Source organism: Eutrema salsugineum, unplaced genomic scaffold, assembly GCF_000478725.1.
Source record: "Eutrema salsugineum unplaced genomic scaffold, Eutsalg1_0 scaffold_4, whole genome shotgun sequence".
NCBI classification, from domain to species: domain Eukaryota; kingdom Viridiplantae; phylum Streptophyta; class Magnoliopsida; order Brassicales; family Brassicaceae; genus Eutrema; species Eutrema salsugineum.
This window is the reverse complement of record NW_006256686.1, coordinates 7,234,827-7,255,682: the sequence shown is the minus strand read 5'-3', so window position 1 is coordinate 7,255,682 and position 20,856 is coordinate 7,234,827. Positions and strand designations below refer to the sequence as shown.

Below are 20,856 nucleotides of genomic sequence, written 5' to 3'. Positions count from 1 at the left end.
TTGAATTCTTCCGTCAATCCTCTCTCTGAATCTCTATGCATATACATTCACTTTCGTATATCGTATATAGACATTTTAAAAAAAATTACTTTTACTTTTTACTTTGATTTAGCAGAAAAAATAAAGTAAAAGTCATAAAAACAATACTCAAAAACTCAAAAATTGTGTTTTGTTAGTTTTTTGTTTGTGGTAGAATATTGTTGTAGAATTATAAAAGAAGTAAGGGGGTATTTAAGAATTTTTGTTTGTATACCAACAAATTTGCATTGAAGTTTTACATCGGATTTGGATCGAAAATAATTTTAAATCATCATTATATCAAACTATTGAGAAACCCAATTTCTCATAAAATCAATGTAAACCTTACATCACAATTACGATGAAAATTTATGTAGTCATCATTTCGTCATAATTTCATTGTAAATTTACAACGCAGTTACGATGATCAAAATTTATGTTGAATTTATGACGAAATTTGTCGATGTCGTAAATTCGACGTAAACATTTGCGTAAATTTATGTCAATATAAATCAATGTAACATTTCGATGGTAATCGATTGTTTTTTTTGTAATGAGATATCATGATTTTAATGATATTCTAAACGATACTTTCAAATAAGCATGCTATGCAAGGGAGTTTCCCATTCGATTACGTTTAAATTTCTATCTTAGTTTTATTTTGGTAATTGTATGTCTAATCTTTCTTTCAGTTAGTTACTCCCTTTTAGATATGTTTAGTCGTCTTCAATGTTTTGAGAATGCAAAGCGGTAATTTATCAATTACTTAGTTGAATTATATTTAAAAACATAAATACTACATTTTCACCCTTTTGATATTACAAAATTAATACGAGAGCCAAAAAAGCAGCTATATTAACTTTTCATAAATTTAATATTCTACCATCGTGATCAGAGAATCAGCCAGTACTTAAGATATACCGTTAATAAAGTAAATTGGAAGTTAGATTTATGTGGTCTATTCGTAAATTTAATTTTCTAATCAAAAGAAATATCTCACAGTATCTCAAAACTACAAATGAATTTTAAAAATTTTGAATTTTAAAAATTTAAAATGTCATGTACATATATAACAATTATATTTCCCAAGTAAAGTGCTTACGATAAATGAAAGTGAAACTAAATTTGTGGTTAAACAGGAAAAACATTATAGAAAAACATTTTGATTTCTAGTTAATAGGATTATATTCGTTATACAATCTGGTTTTCAAAATTTTCAAAATTATTTGAATCTCACTCTCCAAGAAATATACAGTCATATTCTCTTTTTAATTTAGTAGAAAATCCTGACAATGTATTTCCTGTCAAGTGCTCACAGACAAAAAAAATTTGATGTAAGGAAAATATATATTTTTCTTTGATGTACATATATTTTTTGGATGTACATATATTTTTTGTGCATCTCTCAGAAGATCGGATCAGAAGAAGAGTTTAGAAGTGGTTGTCTATCACTGAAATAATTTATTGTTGGTTACTTGGAATTTTTTTTCTTATATTATTTATTTTATAGAGTAAATAGAGAATGATCACTTTTCATTTTTTTCTGTGTGCTTTCATATTTCCCTAAAACTCTTTTATAATTAAAACCAATTAAATAACATTTAACCTAATTCCCATTGATTATCAAAGAAGATGCATTTTGTTGAATTAATTCATCGTTATCTAAATTACAATCAAATTTTGTTCTTCAGTATATATATTGTCTAATATTTTTAAACAAAATAAATGAAACATACTTCCACCATTAGATGTAATCTTCAGCTTTATTCCCTTCATTCAATATAAATATAATATATATAAGAATAAACCGCAAACATAAGCCCATCAGAACCCAAATTACAATCTACAAATATACTTAACATCAGCCCAATATACTTAACAGAATCCAGTAACCATTCTTATTTTTAGAAAAAACGTTCAAGTCCTCACCATGCGTGCTAGCCGATATCCTAGTATTGATTTACTATATATGAAAACTATTTTTAATTGTTTGAAATCCAAATCTTTTCTGAATTTTTTTTTACAGATAATGAGAAATTTGATTTTTTTTCTCCTATATAATTTTTCACTAGGAGAATTTGAATTTTCTAGTTTGGAGATTTTAACTAGGGGTGGTCAATCCAAGTTTTGGATTGGGTTTCTTAGGAATTTGAGTTGGATTTGAGTTATTTGGTTTTAGAAATATTCAAAAAAAATTATCTACATAAAATTTGTATCAAAGTTTTTATGTTTTAGATTAAATTTAAATTATTTGCATCATAAATAATTTGACCAAAATAAACTTAAACTAGTGAACTTGTCCACGCCTTGCGTGGATTGATAAAATTTTCCATTTTATTGTTTTAAAAATCTTATAGTAGTTTGAAGTAATTTTTTTTTTATGATTGAATATATTTTTTATTAGATTTTCATACATTTTAATGTTTGAAGACATGATCGTGAAAATAGTATAGAAGAATGTAGATAAAAACATATTAATATCCAAATAATTTAGTTTAAATAGTTTAAAATCCTTTGATCGCTGTTCCATGTATATAAAACGTAGTTTTTTGAGGTATCGTACGAACTCATTTGAAGAAGAAGAAAGACTTAAACAATTTAGAAAGGGTGTGAGAGAATTAAAGAGAAATCATGTACATATTTATACTAAAACATTTGAAGTCAAATACACTAATTTATACACCACAAATACCATCATTCCATTAGACATTCTATTTATTAATTTAAAATTTTTCTTTTAAATTTTTACGAACTTTCGGTGTTATAAATATTTAGAAATGGTTTGATTTGACAGCAAAATAAAGCATTAATGGCTTGTTTTAAGTTATTTTTAACACATCATCAGATAAGAACCAAAAAAATGGCACATCGGTAAATAGGGTAAAATATCTTTTTGCAGCTAAAATTCATTCTAGAACTAACACGTACCGAAACACTGTGAAAATTACTATGAGCGCGACTCATAAGCATGCAAATCACTACAAAAATAAGTATATAGATCTAATTTAATTTGCGTTGTTTAGATGTTATATTAGGTTTAATTATTGTATATTTTAAAAAAGAACAATAACATATAAAATAATTTTTTAATGTTAATTGTAATAGATAAAAAAAACTAATTTGAAAAATCTTGAAATAAAAGAAAGCCATTTCTTGATGTTGTAAAATATAAAATCTAGAAATAAACCAAAAATATTATTCTAGATATCGGATTTAGTTTGGGATTTTTAGATATCCAATCCAAATAACACAAACCAAAATTAGGAGTACTTGTTTTTTATATTTTATATGGATGTATATGCTGGGTTGGTTATACATTTACAGTAAAATCTCTATAAATTAATAATGTCGGGACTGTAATATTTTATTAATTTATTGAATTATTAATTTATCAATATTAAAATTAGCTTAAAAAACTAATTTGAGATCTAAGAAATGTATTAATTTATCGATGTATTAATTTATCGAGTATTAATTTATAGAGGTTATACTGTACATTAATTCTAAATTATGAATTCAAATGGAAATGTGTGGTAATTTCTCTATATGGTTTCATTCTATCTTTAGATTTTTTAATTCTATAAAGCTATATCTCTCTATTTTTTATATTACTAATTTTTTTTAAAAAAAAAAAATTGGATACTTTCGGCTAAGTGTGTTATCACTTTTTATTATATTTTATGTTCACTTATAACCATTTAAAATAATTAAACATTTAATATATTTTATTTACTCTGCGATATCGTGGAGGTACAAAACCTAGTTAATAAAATATCATCAGAGTATATGAAAAAATTCCAAATGGGTGAAATTGGAAGGTGGAAGGAGGGGGTATAATAACTAAACGATTCGTTTGGGGTGAATGCGTGAAATATGTATAAACATAAGGGTTTATTTAAAAAAAAATTCAATTGAGTTCTGTGAACCCCTAAACCCCTTCTGAATCTAGTCGACGTTCTTTCTCTCTCTCTCTGCGCGGCTGCGCGTGGCGTCGATTTTCTCCTCAGGATTACTTCTTCCACGGCATTGTCAGAGAAACTGGTAATTTCCCTTCTCCCTCTTCGTCTCTCTGATCTCTGGCGAGGGGGATATTGTCGTGAGGAATTTCTAAGAATCTGAATCACCTGTGTATGTGAAACTTGAACTAGAAGTCTGAGGTCTAAGTTGGAATTCTTGTATAATCGTTTTGCTGTTCGTCCCTTAAAAGTTGTTGTTGATTCTCTTCTCTTAGCGGCTTGACTTCATTGACCACCATTATTTTTTCTAATCATGGTTCATGTCGTTGAAATAGCTCGGGAAAGCCGGTGACTAACTCAAGCTCTTACACGTTTTCAATGCTTCTTCAACGTCGCGTCTGCTGACTTCTCTGCTCAAGTCTTCGATTCTCCTTGTCAAAATCAAAATCCCCAGGTAATTTACTCTTCGTGACTTCATCTCTAGTTCTTTGAGCCGAAAATTGTTGGTGGAATTTTAGGTATTATAGCTATATAATGTGTTAGGGGTCTCTCGTGTTTTTCAAAAGGCTTTTGCAGTTTGTATAATATGGGTTTCTGTAGTTGGATTTGGATACGAACGTGGTTGCCATGGAATATAGTAACATTCTTCAAAGTTTCTTTTCAGCTTCAGATTCTTAAACCACTTTATATCTTTGATTTGTTTCTCCAGAAAATGGAGTTTGGATTGGAAGAAATTTTCCCTAAACTTGATCAAGATGCATCTTCTGGAAGTTGAAGATGAGGCAGGCAATCTCTTATGCTTGTTCAAGACATATGTACTTGAAGATTCTGCCAAAAAAGAGGTCGCTGCCTATCTACTTGATCATCCTCTACATGGTCACCGGTCTAGTTCTTCAGAATGCACTGGATTATCCGGTGTTCCTCCAACGGTGTTCATCCGCACCAAGGATGGCTTTGGATGTTTAGTGAAGTTTGTTGAAAGTGATGGAGTCACTTCTGATGTTCTTTTGAAGACAGTTCCTGAAGAAATTCAAAAGGTTGCATCACTCACATCCGTTTTGGATGTTCAGATGCACATTCAGCCAACACACTTGTCAAAAAAGATGAACATGGAACACATCGGCTAATGGTCATTGATAATGAAGAATGCTTCACCAGTGTAAATTTGATTACTTCTCTATATTAAACACATTGTTTTACGCATTTTAACAGTTTTCTTTTCTGATTTTTCAGTACAAACTTCGGAGCTTGTGGTGGTTAAACAAAGTAGAGGCACATGAGGAGTTCACCTCTCAAATGGTGACATATGTCCAAGCGCTTAACGTTGATAAAGACATCAACTTCTTAACAAAATCTGGATGGGAAGTACCTTCTATCATCTGCATTCGATTGAAGTTGTTCACAGCATTTTTGAAGTTGGCGGTGAAGTTTCAACTTAAACCAAACGACATTGGGTTGCTTGCGACAGGTAGATACAAAAAGAATCCCAGTTTAAATCTTCAGCAGATGGTGAACGCTTCTGACAAGGGAAATGGAGATAAAGCTTTTGTCAACTCTGCCTACGCGAAGATGGAAGAAGGTCTAAAAGATTATGTGTTGAAAGTCTATCGACGCCGTTTTCCCAAGAAATGATCTATCAACACAGGTATTTCACTACAAATCAAAATTATTTTAAAGAATGGTTGGCACATCAATTGGTTTGGACACATGATTATGCACTCTCAGGTTGTTCAAGAGATAACATTGAGATTTATGCAGATGAGAAATGAGGTACTCTCTCTCTATCTTTCGCTCTTTGGTGAAAGCTTTAAAACTTGGATAAAGAAAATCTGTCTGAAAATCTATCTATATGGAAAACATTAGGTGACAGAAAGAGTTCTTGGATAGATCATTGGTTTTACCAATGTACAAGTAAAAACAATAGATTTCTTAAGCAGGTTTTTTAATCTATGTTTAATAATAGAAAACACTTAAGAAACTCATTAAAAGTTTCAGGGATAATGATGCTCTTATGAAGCTAGTCCCAAGGCAAGCAAGCACAAGCCATGGAGAGCTATTATTGCTTCTTCTCCTTTTGTTTTGGAAGAACTCATTTTGGTTCTTGATCTACGAATGTTGTTAACAAAAAGAGTTAAAAAGTGAGTATTTATCTTGTTAAATGTGTATGTGTAAATGTTAGACTATTATATAAGTCGATGTGTTCGAATTAATATGATTTATTAAAGTAGCGTATACCACATTCAACTAGTGTAGAGTTGGACTATTTTCCACAATTAGAAGACACATTCAAAAACAAAACATAGTATGTACTATGCATCAGAGAATGTTTCCATCACATTCGAGCTTGTGAGACAAATACCAACACCATGAAGGTAGTTTAACCTTTCTATTCAATTGGAATAAGAATAGGGCTTCATTGGCGTTTAGCAGCACGGAATAAGCTAATCCATCAAAAGTTTAGAAGTGAAATGATGATGTTTAATTTATAACATTCAGTTAAAAACAAAAGACACAATAATCATCCAACATAAATGTTATAGTACCCACAAACCACTACAGACTAACCACATTCAAGTATTTTCATTCACCAAAGTGTAGCAGAAAGAACATTCACCAACTTATATGAGTCAGGGACTGGAAGCACAGCATCAAGCCACTCAACCTTCCCCCAAATCTCATCACCTTCTCCTTCACGCCTCTAAAGCGAAATCTCCGCACACCAAATCATCTTCTTATAGCCGGTAGAACGCGAGCCCTTGTCCCAAAAAACCGTCAATTTTCCATCGTAATTAGCCAAGCCAACCTGAGCAGAACGAGCAAACTTTGGTAGCCCTAGCAGACCCTTCAAATTTTTCCACATTTCGTCCTTAATGTCATACCATTTGAACTCTCGTGTATGATGAGAATAACAGTACTTAACGTTCTCTATCCAGCAATAAGAAGGCGTAAGACCCAAGGCTTCCTCCCAGTTAAACCTGGGCTTAAAATCCCAAGTTTGGGTGTTTTCGTCGACCACCTCAATCGAGGTGCAGGAATCTATATCATCTCCTTGTACATAAATCTTTCCAAGTAAATCAACAGGTAACCACCTTATCTCCGTCAGCATGCTTGGAGCCTCACACCACGTGTGAGAATGACAGTGTAGAACCGAGAGGCTCGAAGGCCGATGTAGACGCCCGTCCTCCACGGATCCTCCGATATTCCAAATAAATGAACCAAACTCAAAGAGACATGACCAACTAGGAATAGCGCGAGAACATGGAGATGGGATTAAGGCCAGAAGATTGCCACTTGGCTTTTTCTTCTTCTTCTTCTTAGGTTTACGGCAGAGAGTGAAGAAGCGAGGGTGAGGGTCAGCAGAGAACTGTAGACACAAATAGAGACAACTCTCGGTGCGGCCTAAAAGGGATCGGGTCTTGTATAGCTCCGGTGAGGCAAGGAGAGAACGAAAGCTCTTGGAGACGAGGGAGAGATATGGGTAATACGATCTCGGCACGCGTGCCAAGCAGCTCAAGATTAGGTCATTAGGAAGTGACGGGATTGGGTTCGATCCTGGCGTAGGGTTCTTCGTAGTCGTTGTCTTCCTCTGCCTCTTTCGTGACGACATTGATGGATTTATCGAAAGAAATCACGGTTGGTTTGCTCAGACAAAAAAAGAAACACTAACCTAATTCAATTAAATAAGAAGTTTTGTCTTGAGTCGTAAGAAAACAAGAACTTTCTACTATATATGACATAGCTGTAACCTAATTCAGTTATGGGTTTAATGGGCCTTTGAAGTTTGACTCTGACTCTTGATTGGCCTCAAGCAATAAATTAGAGGATTTTAAAAATCACATAATCATCTATGTTATTTGACTTTTTTTTTCCTAGTTATAAAACTTTACAGAAACTTGAAAACAAGGATTTTCTTTTATAAATGACATAATCTTCTTCTTTTTCGGTGATGTTTGATTCTTTGGGTTTGTGAAATTTTTGTCTACTAAAATAAATAAAAATAAATTATTGAGCTTTTAACAAAACAAAAAAAACAAATTAAGTCAAATAATATCAAAAAGAAATCTCTCCACCGAACTTTACTCATTTTTCTTCACCACAAAATCAATGCTCCGAATTATCAACAAGAAAAAAAGAACATTATAAAATACACTTCTCATCACAAAAGAACAAAAAAAAAATCAACCGCCCAATCAAACATCCCAAAAAAAAAAAAAACACCACACTTCAAAGAAGTTAAAGTAATGATAAAATCATGTCGAACTTGCAACAATCATACAATGCTGGGCAGACCAAGGGCCAAGCTAACGTCTCTTCTTCTCTTATCCCAAATCTTGTTAGATTATAGTTTTATTTTTGTTTGCAAGATTTTCTTGTGAGACATGAGAACTAATAAACTGTTGTAATATTTTGCTCATCTGATATGTTAGAGAAACTCACGCTATGGTTCTAAATCTCTAATGTCTGTTAATATAACTCTGATGTCAAAAAAAAAAAAAAGGACTTGAATTTTCAGCAAATCTGTCTTTATTCTCAACACTACAATCAAGTTTTTATTTATTTTGACAATAAGAGAAACAAAATCTTAAATCGAATCATGCAAATAGCTAATGATCAGTCATGAACAGTACAGAGCAAAATGATCCAAAAGCTAAATAATAAACACTAAAGAAAACAAAAAGCCGTTCCCTCATGAGCACACACTGCTTTTCTGCTGCTCCTTCACAAAACAGCTCAGAGATCTCTCGCTTACTCATCAGTCACGCATCCAGCTGAAGCCGATTGCACGTTCTTAATGTACTGTTTTAGAAATCATCAATCATCCAACCATTGTTTTAGCAACAACTCAGGACAAACGACAAAAGAAGCGATACATTACATAACATACACGTAGTGGTTTCATTAGTTTACCTTGTATAGAACTCCGCGGTTAACCTTGTACGCAGGAGCAGTCCATTTCTTTCTACGCTCGTTCAATTCCTCGGGAGAGACCCGCGTGTCTATTCTCTTCTTTCCGATGTCAATTGTGATTATGTCTCCATTCTCTATCAGACCTATTGGTCCACCTTCCTGCATACATAAATACACACCAGGAAAGAATCACATTAATATCTGTTTTAGTATATGAAAGATTAGTAAAGCCAAGCCAGTGAAGAGAGAGAGAGAGAGACAGACCTGAGCTTCAGGGCATATGTGGCCAACAACAAAACCGTGTGACCCACCAGAGAACCTACCATCAGTCAGTAATGCACATTCCTGCAGCATCCAACAGCAAGATAAAAAAGAATCAGGTCACTACGATAAATCTGATCAAGCTAAGTAAAAAAGTCTCCTAACACAGTCATAGTGATCACACCTTTCCAAGACCAGCACCCATTATTGCACTTGTCGGTGTCAACATCTCAGGCATGCCTGGACCTCCTTTAGGACCTTCTCCTCTGATAACAACAACTGTTCCCTGTAACACGATACATCTCAGCAGATAGTAGAATTAACCAGCTCTTGAGATATTTCATATCAGAAAGGAAATTACCTTAAAACTCGCCGGGTCTGCTGATATAGCAGCCAACATAGATTCCTCTCCTTCAAATACAAGTGCGGGACCTAAAACAAACAAATAGTTCCATTATATAAGCCCTAAAAAATGGGAAAGTGTTAAGATTAAAGGAGGCATAAATAAGAGTGAACCAACATTACCAGAGAAATATAATCCTTCTTTGCCGGTAATTTTTGCTACAGAACCTTCTGGTGCAAGGTCTCCTCTCAAAATCTGAATGTGTCCTGTCTCCTTGATTGGGTTTGACACAGGTCTAATTATATCCTGAGACATTTTGAAATATTTTAATTAGACAATTGTATAGATAACATCCATCATAATCAAGTAGAAATAGCCGGTAGATTCTGATGAGAGAACCAATAACATTACAAAATAAACCAACCTGGCCTTCTGGTAAGCGAGGGACGTTTTCTAAATTTTGAGCCAAAGTCTGCCCTGTGACTGTTAGGAGACGCAAAAGAATATGAGTCTAATAAAGCAATTCACATCAAGCCAAAAAGTTAATATGAGTTTCTAACAGTTTTAGCATTTATACCTGTGATGCAATCACCATCCATGAATCCAGCCTCTAATAGATAACGAAGAACAGCTGGCGTACCACCTATCTGTAGATCAAACAACAACAAATATTCAAAATGATCAAATAGAAAACACATAACTAATAAGCAAAATGATATTGCCAAAGAACTAATAAGCAAAATGATATTGCCAAAGAACTAATAAGCAAAATGGTATTTGCCAAAACCGTACCTTGTGTATATCTTCCATAACATATTTCCCACTGGGTTTAAGGTCTGCTAGAAATGGAATAGCGTCGCTGACCTTCTGGAAATCGTCAAGGGTTAACTCCAAACCAACAGACCTGAAATAATTTTCGTTTATCACCTCTGTCTATTGTTAAACGTGATAATAATAAGCAAAAGAAATTAACATGGTACCTCGCAATAGCAATTAGATGCAATACAGCGTTGGTTGATCCCCCAAGAGCCATGACGGTAACCATCGCATTACGAAGTGATTTTGGAGTGATAATGTCACGGGGCTTCAAGTCCATCTTTAGCAATTCTAGAAGATATTTTCCAGCTAAACGGCACTCGTCCAGCTTCAACGGGTCTTCAGCAGGTATCGAGGAGCTTCATAAAAACAAGAACCACATAAAAGTTCTAGTAAATATTTAAACTTTTGAAATAAGCATAACACAAATACAGATTAAGATTTCCTATTAAGCATAAATCTGGGAGCGTGTATGATCTTATCATGTGGCCTGTAGTGTTGAAAATCTAACCTGTAAGGAAGGGACATTCCCATGGCTTCGATTGCAGAAGCCATTGTATTAGCTGTGTACATGCCACCACAGGCTCCAGCTCCAGGACAAGCATTATGAAGGACAGTCTTTCTCTGTTCATCACTTATAGAGCCACTAACAAATTCTCCATAACACTGAAAATACAAATTGGAAAACATGAATAAGAATGATTTGACACCAAAGTGACTCTTATCCCAAAATTTGAAAAGCTTAACAGAAAGTAACAACATTTCACATAGAAACAAAAAGGTGTTTATCATCAGGCCTAGAGCAGAAAGAAGAGAAAGATACCTGGAAAGCAGATACTATGTCATATGTCTTCTCTTCAAAATGGCCAGGCTGCAATAAAATCAAAGCAAGGTGAATAATCAATCCAACTAACCACAAGGGTGTAGGGTTTAGAGAACTCTCTGCTGGCTTGTCAATTAAGAAACTTGATAAAGTATAGTACCTTGATGGTTCCACCATAAACCATAATGCCTGGTCTGTTAAGCCTTCCCATGGCCATAATTGTTCCAGGCATCTGAAAATTGCCACACAAATCACATAAACATGAAGCTGAGAAACTTCATACAACACAATCAATCACAAAAAGAGGGATTTTGAAGAGAAACAAAAACAGAAAAAAAAAAGCTCACATTTTTATCACAACCAGGAATAGAGATGTTGCCATCATACCATTGAGCGCTCATCACAGTCTCGATACTATCAGCAATCAAATCTCTAGATTGAAGACTGAAACACATCCCTCTCGTCCCCATCGAGATAGCATCACTCACACCAATCGTATTGAATCTAAACCCAACCATCCCTGCTTTCTCCACTCCTTCCTTCACAGCCTCAGACAACTGAAGCAAATGCATGTTGCAGGTGTTTCCTTCGTACCAAACCGACGAAATCCCGATCTGGGGTTTCAGCAAATCGTCGTCGGACAAGCCCACGCCGTGTAGGATCGCTTGTGACCCGCCTTGCGATTTGGGCTCGGTGATTCTCGAGCTGTACTTGTTGAGCTTCTTGGAGTCGGTAGGAGGAGGGGAGGGATCGGCGGTTACGGGTTGGACGGAGCAGGTGAAGGTTGATCGGCGGCGAGAGTGGTCATTGGAGAGAGGTTTACAGGGGAAGAGAGTGGCGCGTGGTGAGAAGATTGTGGCGTGCATTGCGGCGTGTGAAGTGAAGATTTTGATCAAATAAAAAGGGTTTAAGGAATGTTTGAAGGATTGAAAGTTTGAAACTTTGGAAATGGGTTTTTGCGGCGGAGTGTCGTGGAGGGAGGCACGTTTACAAAAGTTTGAAGTCTGAGAGTGAGTGAGCGAATGAAACGTGGTAATGGAAGGAAGGAATGAGAAGATATTGTCAAAATTCAGATAGACACAGAGAGTAGGGTTTTTTGGTGGTTTTTTCAAAACGATGCCGTTTGTCAGAACCAGTAAGGGAAAAATAAATCCGGTTAAATCGAGTGTTTGATCCGGTTTAGATAATTCCTACCAAAATTTAAAATTGTATTGAAAAAGAAACGATTTTATATCGTAACTGAAATCTAACTGACTGTCGTTGGTATGGTCATTGGTTGGTTAATCATCTTGTGAACTTTGGAAGCCCATGGTCTAATGGTTAAAGAGTTTAAAAGTTTCTACACCAATTATGGAGTTCGATTCCTAAAAAATGTGGATTAATAGAGGCAAAACTTTATTACAAGTTCCAAAGTGTCGTAATATCATATGTTGCAGAGTTGTCCATCGTGGGTGATGGAGGTGGAATCGTCGTGGATTCGTTTTTTGCGAAAAGATTTTCATTATAGGAATCGTTGTTAGTGGAGCTTTTCGTTATAATTGCAAATGCTGCTAGTAGTAGAATTTAATCGTTTAATCATTATTTTGTAATAGGATTGTATCACTTATTTTTGATGATGATGTAACAGTGTTTACAAAATATAAAAAATCATCGTGATTTAGAAGTTATGTGGAGATGATTGATGTTACAGTGGTATGAGCACAGATTAAGAGAAAGCAGAGATGCTTTATATGCAAACGAAATGGTTCATGTCTGTCTTCATGATCATCATTACTAGGAGTGAGTATCTTACATAACCAAACATTAATAATTTATTAAAAATCTTTTATGTGTCGTCATGTGCTTTTCGAACTCGTAGTGCTGCTACTTCCAATATAAAAAAAGGTAAACAAACAAAAAGTGAAGTAATATGACATTGTGGATCAGATTCTCTGATGAGTGAGATATGATCACTGTTGTAGAAGACTATTTATTTGACTTTTAAGTGTTATGTACATTCTACACATTTGGTCTTCAAAATCAGCAGATTCAGTGATGCAAATGATGCTCCTTTCTTCTTATTCTTCTTGCTTCCGAGAATCCTCAGACTCTGTCTCAGTATATCAATCTCTCTTTCCTTCTCATACTTTTGTCTATCCATCAAAGCTATTTTCTCTTTTAATGTCTCTATTGTACCTTCCTTAACTCTAACTTCATCTCGCAATTCTTCCATTGTCTTATATGCTTCTTCTTCTTCTTCCTCAAGTGTCCTTTGCATTATTGCCTCACCTACAAAAACCCACTTTCAAATATCCATACTCTATTAAAAATCAAAAACTGAATTTAAGTTGATTTTTTACCAGAGGAAGAAGTTGTGTGGATGATGAGGTGATCAAGCTCATTCTTGATAGCTAAGTAGAGTTGTTTCCATTTCTCAACGGCTTCATCTCTCACAGCTCTCTCTACACACATCTCCTCAATCACCCATTTCCAATACTCTCTCTCCTCTGTTGTTGTTGCCTTTGCTTCCTCTCTCTCCTCCACTTTCTTCCTTAGCCTCTTCACTTCTTCTCTAAGCTTCTTCCTCTCTTTCCTCCACTCTCTCTCTGCCTCTCTAAGCTGATCAAACAGCAGTTTCTCTCTCTCATCCATCTCTCTTCTCATGATTCTTCTTTCTCTGCTTTTTTCAGTTGAAGTCTCCTTGACACTTCTCATACTTCTTCTCTCTTGCTTGCTTGTGCAACCACCCATGTCTAAATCTTGTGGATATTTCTTCCTAGGACATGAAACAAGAATGTTACTGAAGAAGTCTCTCTCTCTCTCTCTCTCGAATGTGTTCTCGTGATGTAGAGAGCTCCTCTTCATTCAATAAAGAGAAGTCATAATTCTGAGTGAAGAAGCTCCACTAGTGCCCACTCTACCATATTTATATAAGGCCTCCCAAAAAAAGGCATCTCACAACAGTAATTTCTCTAGCCTACTTTTCTCTCACATGTGTACAAGACTACAGTTAAAAAAGTTAAATTGAAAATTGGTGGAATGGAATAAATTATGAAGGGAGAGTGATGGGAGATGTCAGAAAGGAAGGTGGAAATATTGTGTTAAAAGATTAGGTTTAAGGACATGGAAAACTACAACACCATATTCTCATCCATTTACCAATTAATGTTGTGGGCTTTCTTTGTTTTTTTCACATGGTCCATATTCAACTATTTGGACCCATCCCTCTCTCTATAACTCTATATATACTCTATTAAGTCTTCTCTTCATATTACTAATCAGTTTACATAGTCACAACTCACAAGTCTTAAAAAAAAAAGAGACAATCTATGTTTAGATCTCACATTAGGAGGTGAATAGACATACCTGTTTTTGAGTGGCTCAAGGGTCAACTTAATCATTTAGAGGAAGAGACAAAAGTTAGACTGTTGTCTAATCACAACCTTATTCATATGAATAGTTAATAGGTTTTTGGTTTTACAGCCACATAATCAATTAAACGATTAGGTTGGTCCCATGTTTTTTGTTTCTGAGAATGAGAGAATTTAGTATCTTTGTTTGGCTGGGTTAAGCTGTCCCTTCACGTGAACTTCCCTATTAACCCGGCTCTCTGTTTTTAATTATTCTCATTTTGTACAGTTCTATAATCTTTTCCATTAATTAGAAGGATAATTAATTAGTGCTTAGTGTTCTGTCTCCCTGATTATAGTCGTTCTTTTGGTGAAAACATTGATTAAGGAACTTGGTAAAAAAAAAATAGCTTGTTAATTTTGGATGATCTTAATCTACTTATAATGGTACAGTAAACGTAGGAGATTAAGAACTTGGTTTTGTGTTTTTTGCCAGTAATTTCTTCAGAATCTGAAGAATGAACACCACAAACCAGTGTAGTAACCACTGACACAATCTGACGACAAAAAAAAACTCTGACACAATCTATGAATAGGTATTCTTTATTAGATTTCATTTAACTAGTCCATTCTAAGTTTTTTTTCTACAAATTCACCATGAATAAAACGTTCGGACCAAAGCCTAAGTGCATAAATGACTCACACATAGGTTCCATAATAGTGAGCAATAAATGGAATAGAGGTGAGTGAATTTGGGATGATAGAGGCTTATTTCTCTTGAAAATAGTAAAGGAACCATTTTTAAAACTTTTGTGAACAAATAATTTTTTTTAATGTGGAATTGGATGAAACTTTTTCCTATGTTTTCATAGTAAAAAAAAAGGGAAAAAAAATTCAGAAGAGTACCCATTTCCACCAAATTTTTTCTCCTGTTAATATACATCCATAAGGTTTGTTTAAACGATAGAATTGAACGTGGAACCAAAGCTATTTTACAGTCTCAGTTTCTCCATTTTACATTCACTAAATCGAAACATATCAAATTCTCAATTCACTTAACATTTGATACAGACACTCCAACGTTCAAGCAACATTAAGAAGGCATCGTTTTGCAAGTATTGTTATAACTTATAAGTTTTACGCATGATATATCAACGCACAATACCCCATTCATCAATCATTTTAAACATTCATAATTTTATGTAATATCATACAAATGCTTTAGAACATCTTCTTCATGGTATATTGATCAACATTACCATACGAAAGAAAAAAAGGGAGAAAGTTTTGTAGTTTTGTACATATACTTTTTTAGCATATATTAGTAGCAGTAGTACAATGCCACAACCTGACCAAAAAAAACCAAGAGTTGTGACACATTTCATGTTTTTACTAACCATACATACACAAACTTAGCCTAAACATATTTTTCGGCATCATCACATAGTCATTTCCTTATATCGCATACAAATATAAACAACGAACAATGTCATTTCTTTAGTGAGTGAGAGCAACTGCAGCTTCTTGAACCAGTGGCTGAGTAACGTGCACAAAGTGCTCAGCTTCACGCTCCACCTCTTCCCAACACCTATGAGAGTCTCTCCCTTCACTCATTTTCTTCACAAACCCTACAAACTTCCCCCAATTATCCGCCTGAAACAGCTCCGGATTCATCCTCAGGTAAGTAAACGCGCACATCTCTCGATTCTCTCCCTCGCTGTTCTGATCAAAGCTCAACGCGGACGCCTTGAGGATCTGCTCGTGCGCGTAGTCATCGTACCTAGGCAACGCGTTCTCGCCAGCTAAAGGAACTTCTGCAGCCAGTGTGGCTAGAGCCACCTGGTTCACTAGCTTCTCCGGTGCACAAAGCGCGTCTTGAGGCTGCTCATGGTCTCTCATCTCGATACACGTGAAGTTGAATATCGCGTTGTGTCTGGCTAACATTTGGGCTATAGGGAGGTATCCGTCTCTGAACCTTGTGTTGTAGTATCCTGCCGTGAGCTCAGGTGCGTGTGAGCGTGTCCCGTAGTGCCAGTGGATTCCGGCGATTTTGACTGATATTTTGACACCTCTGTTTTCGAAGATCGATTTGGCTGAGGATAGGATTCGCTCGCCGTGATCGAGTAGCATCTGGGAGTACCATGTGAGGAAGAACTCCCCATACTCTGTGTTCCAACCACCGTCTTCTTTTTTGAAAAACTGAGTGTCTTCAGGCCAGTTATTGTAGTGACCAGCATCGGTTGGGCCAGTACCGCCCCATTCTGGCTTCCCGTAAGCCTCAGCTGCCGCTTTCAAGCTGCTTAATGAGTACTGGAGCAAGTAAAACAAAATTTTAGTATTACATCTAATGAATCAGAGAGGCGATTCATGTGTGTGATTTGTGGTAATTACCTTGTCATAGCACTGGAAGGCTCCAATCCCTGGGAATTTCCATGTCCCGTTCTGCTCCGGGTACGAAGGGTAACGCAGCTCCCCTGCTGGTCCCATTCCCACTTGTATTTCCTGAAAAACGATTTCAATCCAAAGTCAATTATCCAACCAAACATCATAGAGAAACAGAGACAGTCAAAGAGGCATGTTCTGACATGAAACACGACATGTGTAAAGAGAAGCTGCAATTACCACAATGGTGTCTCCAAGAAGATGCTTGAAGTTGTCTCTGAAAGCACGCATGAAATCCGAATAGCATTGCACGGGGGTTCGACCTTTTAGAACTGGGAGTGTATCAGCGCCAAGTGATATGTACTCGTGGTTCCTTCTTCCCCACTGATCAGTGTATGCAAGGTCTGGGTCCTTGTCAACCTCTTCAACAACCCACTGAGGCAGAGGAATACTGTAGAAGATGAAAATAAAAGTTTTCTGAATTAGAACACACCAAATCTCAGTAGTGAATTACAAGACAAGTAGTGAATTACAAGACAGTGACTTCATCCTTGTAAAAAATACATGAACTTAAGTCTATGCTGAAGACAACAAATAAATCATTGGTCCAATCCAAAAGAAACGTCTTTGACTACAGATTCCATCTTCTTTAATCAATCTTGAAAGAGACACAAGACCGGTGAGGAAATACAAAAGAATACAAGAATAGGCCTAAAAGGAGCTAAAAATCTCGTAAGAAGAACAAGGGAGAAAAAGACGAACAAGTAAACATAATCTTTTAATTAGAGACGCTCAAGCAAACAAAGAAGAAGATGTGTGGTTCTTACACTCTTGAACCTATCACTATCCTCTAGAACATTGTGTCATCACGTGTCAACGCAATTCCCGTGCACGTTACTCCGTTAATCAATGAAGCGAAGAAACAATTTTGCCTACCCAAAATTTCAATAAACTATTCCCAAATCGATCATAATCTGCAATTTCTCAAGCCTCAAATCCTACTTCAGGTCAATCTAATTCTGAAAATTCCTCAAAAATGGAAAAGATCTTCCTCTTCATAATAGAGATTCTTCCTAATGAAACTAAACAACCATAGAATCTCTGTAAATCCAATTCAGTGCACACAAGAGATAGAGGAAGATAAGTACGTACGTGACGGAGTCACCGACGTTGCCACCGCACTGATGAAAAGACATAACAGCCTGAACCTTGAGTCCAAGCTTCTTCGCCATCTCAAGCAGCTCACTGTAACCTCCCCAATTGTAAGCTCCGGGAGATTCCCTCTCCACCAAACCCCACCAAACATCGATCATGATTCCTTCCACACCAGCACTCTTCAACGCCTGAAGACTCGCTTTCATAGCTTTCCTCCGATTCACCGTGTTCCCCATCGTCACACTATCAAGCGGCATCATAACGAAAACCGGAACTCCTCCGTTCTCCTTTTTTCCCGTAATCCCTCCTTCTTTGTACGTTCTTTGTTCCTCCATAGTCTCAAACCCTGAGACTGTACTCTCCACCGCGAAAGCTTTACACGCCACCGACAGATCCGCTCGATTCGACCTCAGAACCGGACTCATCGGCGGCGATACGTTTCTATTCGGATCCATTCCGTGAGCCTTGTAGTTCAGATTCATGGCTTTAGGCATCATCGCCGACGGTGGTGAAACCGATAACGATGAATCGGCCGACGGTGCCGTCATTTCGCCGGATTTGATCGGAGTTCCGGCAAGTGTTCCGAGCTGATGAGATAAATTTAGCGCCATTTCTCTCTATCTCTGCTAATTTTTCCCGAGAAAAACGAATTCAGAAGATCAGAAACTTGGTTTTCTCTTTTTTTTGAAATCTGATGAGAATCAATAATGAAATCAGAAACTTGAGATTTTTGAGTTTTTTTCTAAGTGACAAAGAAGAGATCTGGAGAGGAAGAAGAACAGGGAAGATATTTATAGGGAAGCATAAAAAGGATAAGATTAAAATAATCTTTGATTGAATCGTTAATCGAACGACACGTGTATAAACGTACGATGTGGATAAAGACACGTTGAGATCTCTGGATTAGTGTCAGAGCTCAAAATGGACGGTGATGTGAACAGTGCGCGTGAACTTTCCAGCAGACGCGCTTATAACCTCATAAATATGTTTTATTTTTTTTTGTCTAAGCTCAGAAATATATTTTGTGGTGAAAGATTGGGGACCAAATATTGTTAAATTTGTTTTTATTGTTAAAATTACAATACTTTTTTTTTCACGGTTTATATCTAGGAGAAAAGCGTTTTTTCTTAAAAGAAAACGGGGATGGTGATGGTTATTATAACGTTTTCTTTCATGAAATGTACGTTTCATCTCGGTTGCTTCTGTAACTAAATCTTATATACGAATAGATTAATAGAGCAAATATGAATAGTTGTTAAGGTCTCATATAAGTTTAAATAATATTAGATTATGATTGATAACTAACGAATAAATGATTTGTGAATGAGATTCTCGCAATGTTATCGATTAAACAAGCGATTGAAGTTGAGCCAAAACACTTTGGCTATGAACCGTCTAAAAAATAAAAAAGAAGTGACTCACAACTACTCTTTGTTTGTTTCCAAAGATTTAAAATTTTAAATGACGTAATAGTCAGGAACGTAAAAATAAGAAAATGATTTTTGCTCACGAATAGATAATTAAGAAAGAGTGCTGGCTCCATTTTGGGGCAAAGCTTTTTTTTTAGATGAACCAGGTTGTGATAAATGTAAGGATTACTCGTATGATCGTAATTTACAGAATCTATAGTTGTTAACAGAGAAATATAGTCACGACTAAATCATAGAAATAGTTAGTGTTTAGAACCTTGACTGGTTTGCACAATCCTTAATTCATTTTGGCTTGTCATGGATGTCTACGCATGAAATAATATTATAATACGCATATACATACAACTTTGAGCAACAAATAAGATATCATAGTGGATAGTTGGATACTTTAACTGTAAATAACATCATTTGCACGAAATAAAAATATAGAATCCAAGTAGAACCTGGTAAAGATGGCCAAATTGTTTTGAATTATTATTCCACCCCACGCGATCAAAGAAGATTTTTGAAGGAGTTGATCCGGTTCTAGATCCAAATAATACACTTATATTTCTTAATTGCGTTATCAACATTCTTTCTTTTCTTCGGGAAATTGATCTTATTGTGATTTTAATCCAACCACCTGAAAGAAAAAATGAAACGAATACCTTAATCTTTAAGAAACGCAAAGTGCTTTCACTACAATCTAAGACAGATAAATACAAAGAATGCCTTAATCTAAAAAAAAACACATATTAACAATCATAATCCAATGAACAGTTACCCTGAAAGGATTTAAGTGGTGAAAAAAAAGAAAAAGTTTCAGATTTAACCCATATTTCAAAGTCAAACACCAAACTAACCTTTTTTTTTTCTCTCCAACTTTTGCCATTTTCTCACAATTTTATCCTTCCCACTTAAACTATTAACGAAAATGTCATTATACATCTATTATTTCGATTTTTCTTTAATTTGGCTAAAGTCTCCTTGGACCTTCTAAAAACCTTTTTATTACGAGAATGCCATCTTCTTCAATTTCTTCAACCACCATGAAGAACCATGAAAATGGAATAAATGCTTCTCAACCAATTTTAAAGCTGTAATAAGTAAAGATTTGAGCTCATTCACTCATAACCTTCCTCATTCTTTCATAATTTCTTCTCCAAAACATCTGGGTTAAGTTACAATGCCAAAAGTCATGCATTTTTGGTGATTTCTGGTTACTTAACATCTGGGTTGCTTATTTTTGGTAAAATCCTGAGTTCTGGGTGCTTAAAAGAACTGTAGCCGAACTCAATTTTGTTAAAGGTAATCGTCGCACTTCAATTTCTCCATATTTCAGTTTTCATATCGCGAAAGTAGACTTCTCGTGAAGTATACTGAAGTCTACTAGTCAACATAAGGTTATTTTTGCAATTGACTTTTAAAAGTAGACTTCATTAAACCTCACGAGAAG

The 20,856-nt window shown here is 35.4% G+C and overlaps 3 protein-coding genes and 1 pseudogene across 3 annotated transcripts; all 4 read right to left on the bottom strand.

Annotated features, from left to right (window-relative positions):
* Window positions 1-6,558: 6,558 nt before the first annotated feature.
* Window positions 6,559-7,581, bottom strand: LOC18013616 (annotated as a pseudogene).
* An 899-nt stretch (window positions 7,582-8,480) lies between these two features.
* Window positions 8,481-11,991, bottom strand: LOC18013722 (dihydroxy-acid dehydratase, chloroplastic). Its single transcript, XM_006418709.2, has 14 exons — window positions 11,473-11,991; window positions 11,286-11,357; window positions 11,126-11,173; window positions 10,814-10,968; window positions 10,467-10,661; window positions 10,279-10,390; window positions 10,064-10,133; window positions 9,911-9,969; window positions 9,669-9,792; window positions 9,505-9,575; window positions 9,328-9,429; window positions 9,147-9,227; window positions 8,883-9,041; window positions 8,481-8,771 (listed from the first exon to the last, which is right to left on the bottom strand). Exons 1-14 carry the CDS (start codon window positions 11,989-11,991, stop codon window positions 8,721-8,723), a joined length of 1,818 nt encoding a protein of 605 aa, XP_006418772.1. The 3' UTR covers window positions 8,481-8,720.
* A 974-nt stretch (window positions 11,992-12,965) lies between these two features.
* Window positions 12,966-14,013, bottom strand: LOC18013721 (E3 ubiquitin-protein ligase BRE1A). The gene is made up of 2 exons (XM_006418708.2): window positions 13,465-14,013; window positions 12,966-13,393 (listed from the first exon to the last, which is right to left on the bottom strand). Exons 1-2 carry the CDS (start codon window positions 13,967-13,969, stop codon window positions 13,113-13,115), a joined length of 786 nt encoding a protein of 261 aa, XP_006418771.1. The 5' UTR covers window positions 13,970-14,013; the 3' UTR covers window positions 12,966-13,112.
* Window positions 14,014-15,744: 1,731 nt separating this feature from the next.
* Window positions 15,745-18,602, bottom strand: LOC18013720 (beta-amylase 1, chloroplastic). Its single transcript, XM_006418707.2, has 4 exons — window positions 17,989-18,602; window positions 17,077-17,287; window positions 16,846-16,956; window positions 15,745-16,764 (listed from the first exon to the last, which is right to left on the bottom strand). The coding sequence occupies exons 1-4, from the start codon at window positions 18,600-18,602 to the stop codon at window positions 15,952-15,954; spliced, it is 1,749 nt and encodes a 582-aa protein (XP_006418770.1). The 3' UTR covers window positions 15,745-15,951.
* Between the last annotated feature and the right edge of the window lie 2,254 nt (window positions 18,603-20,856).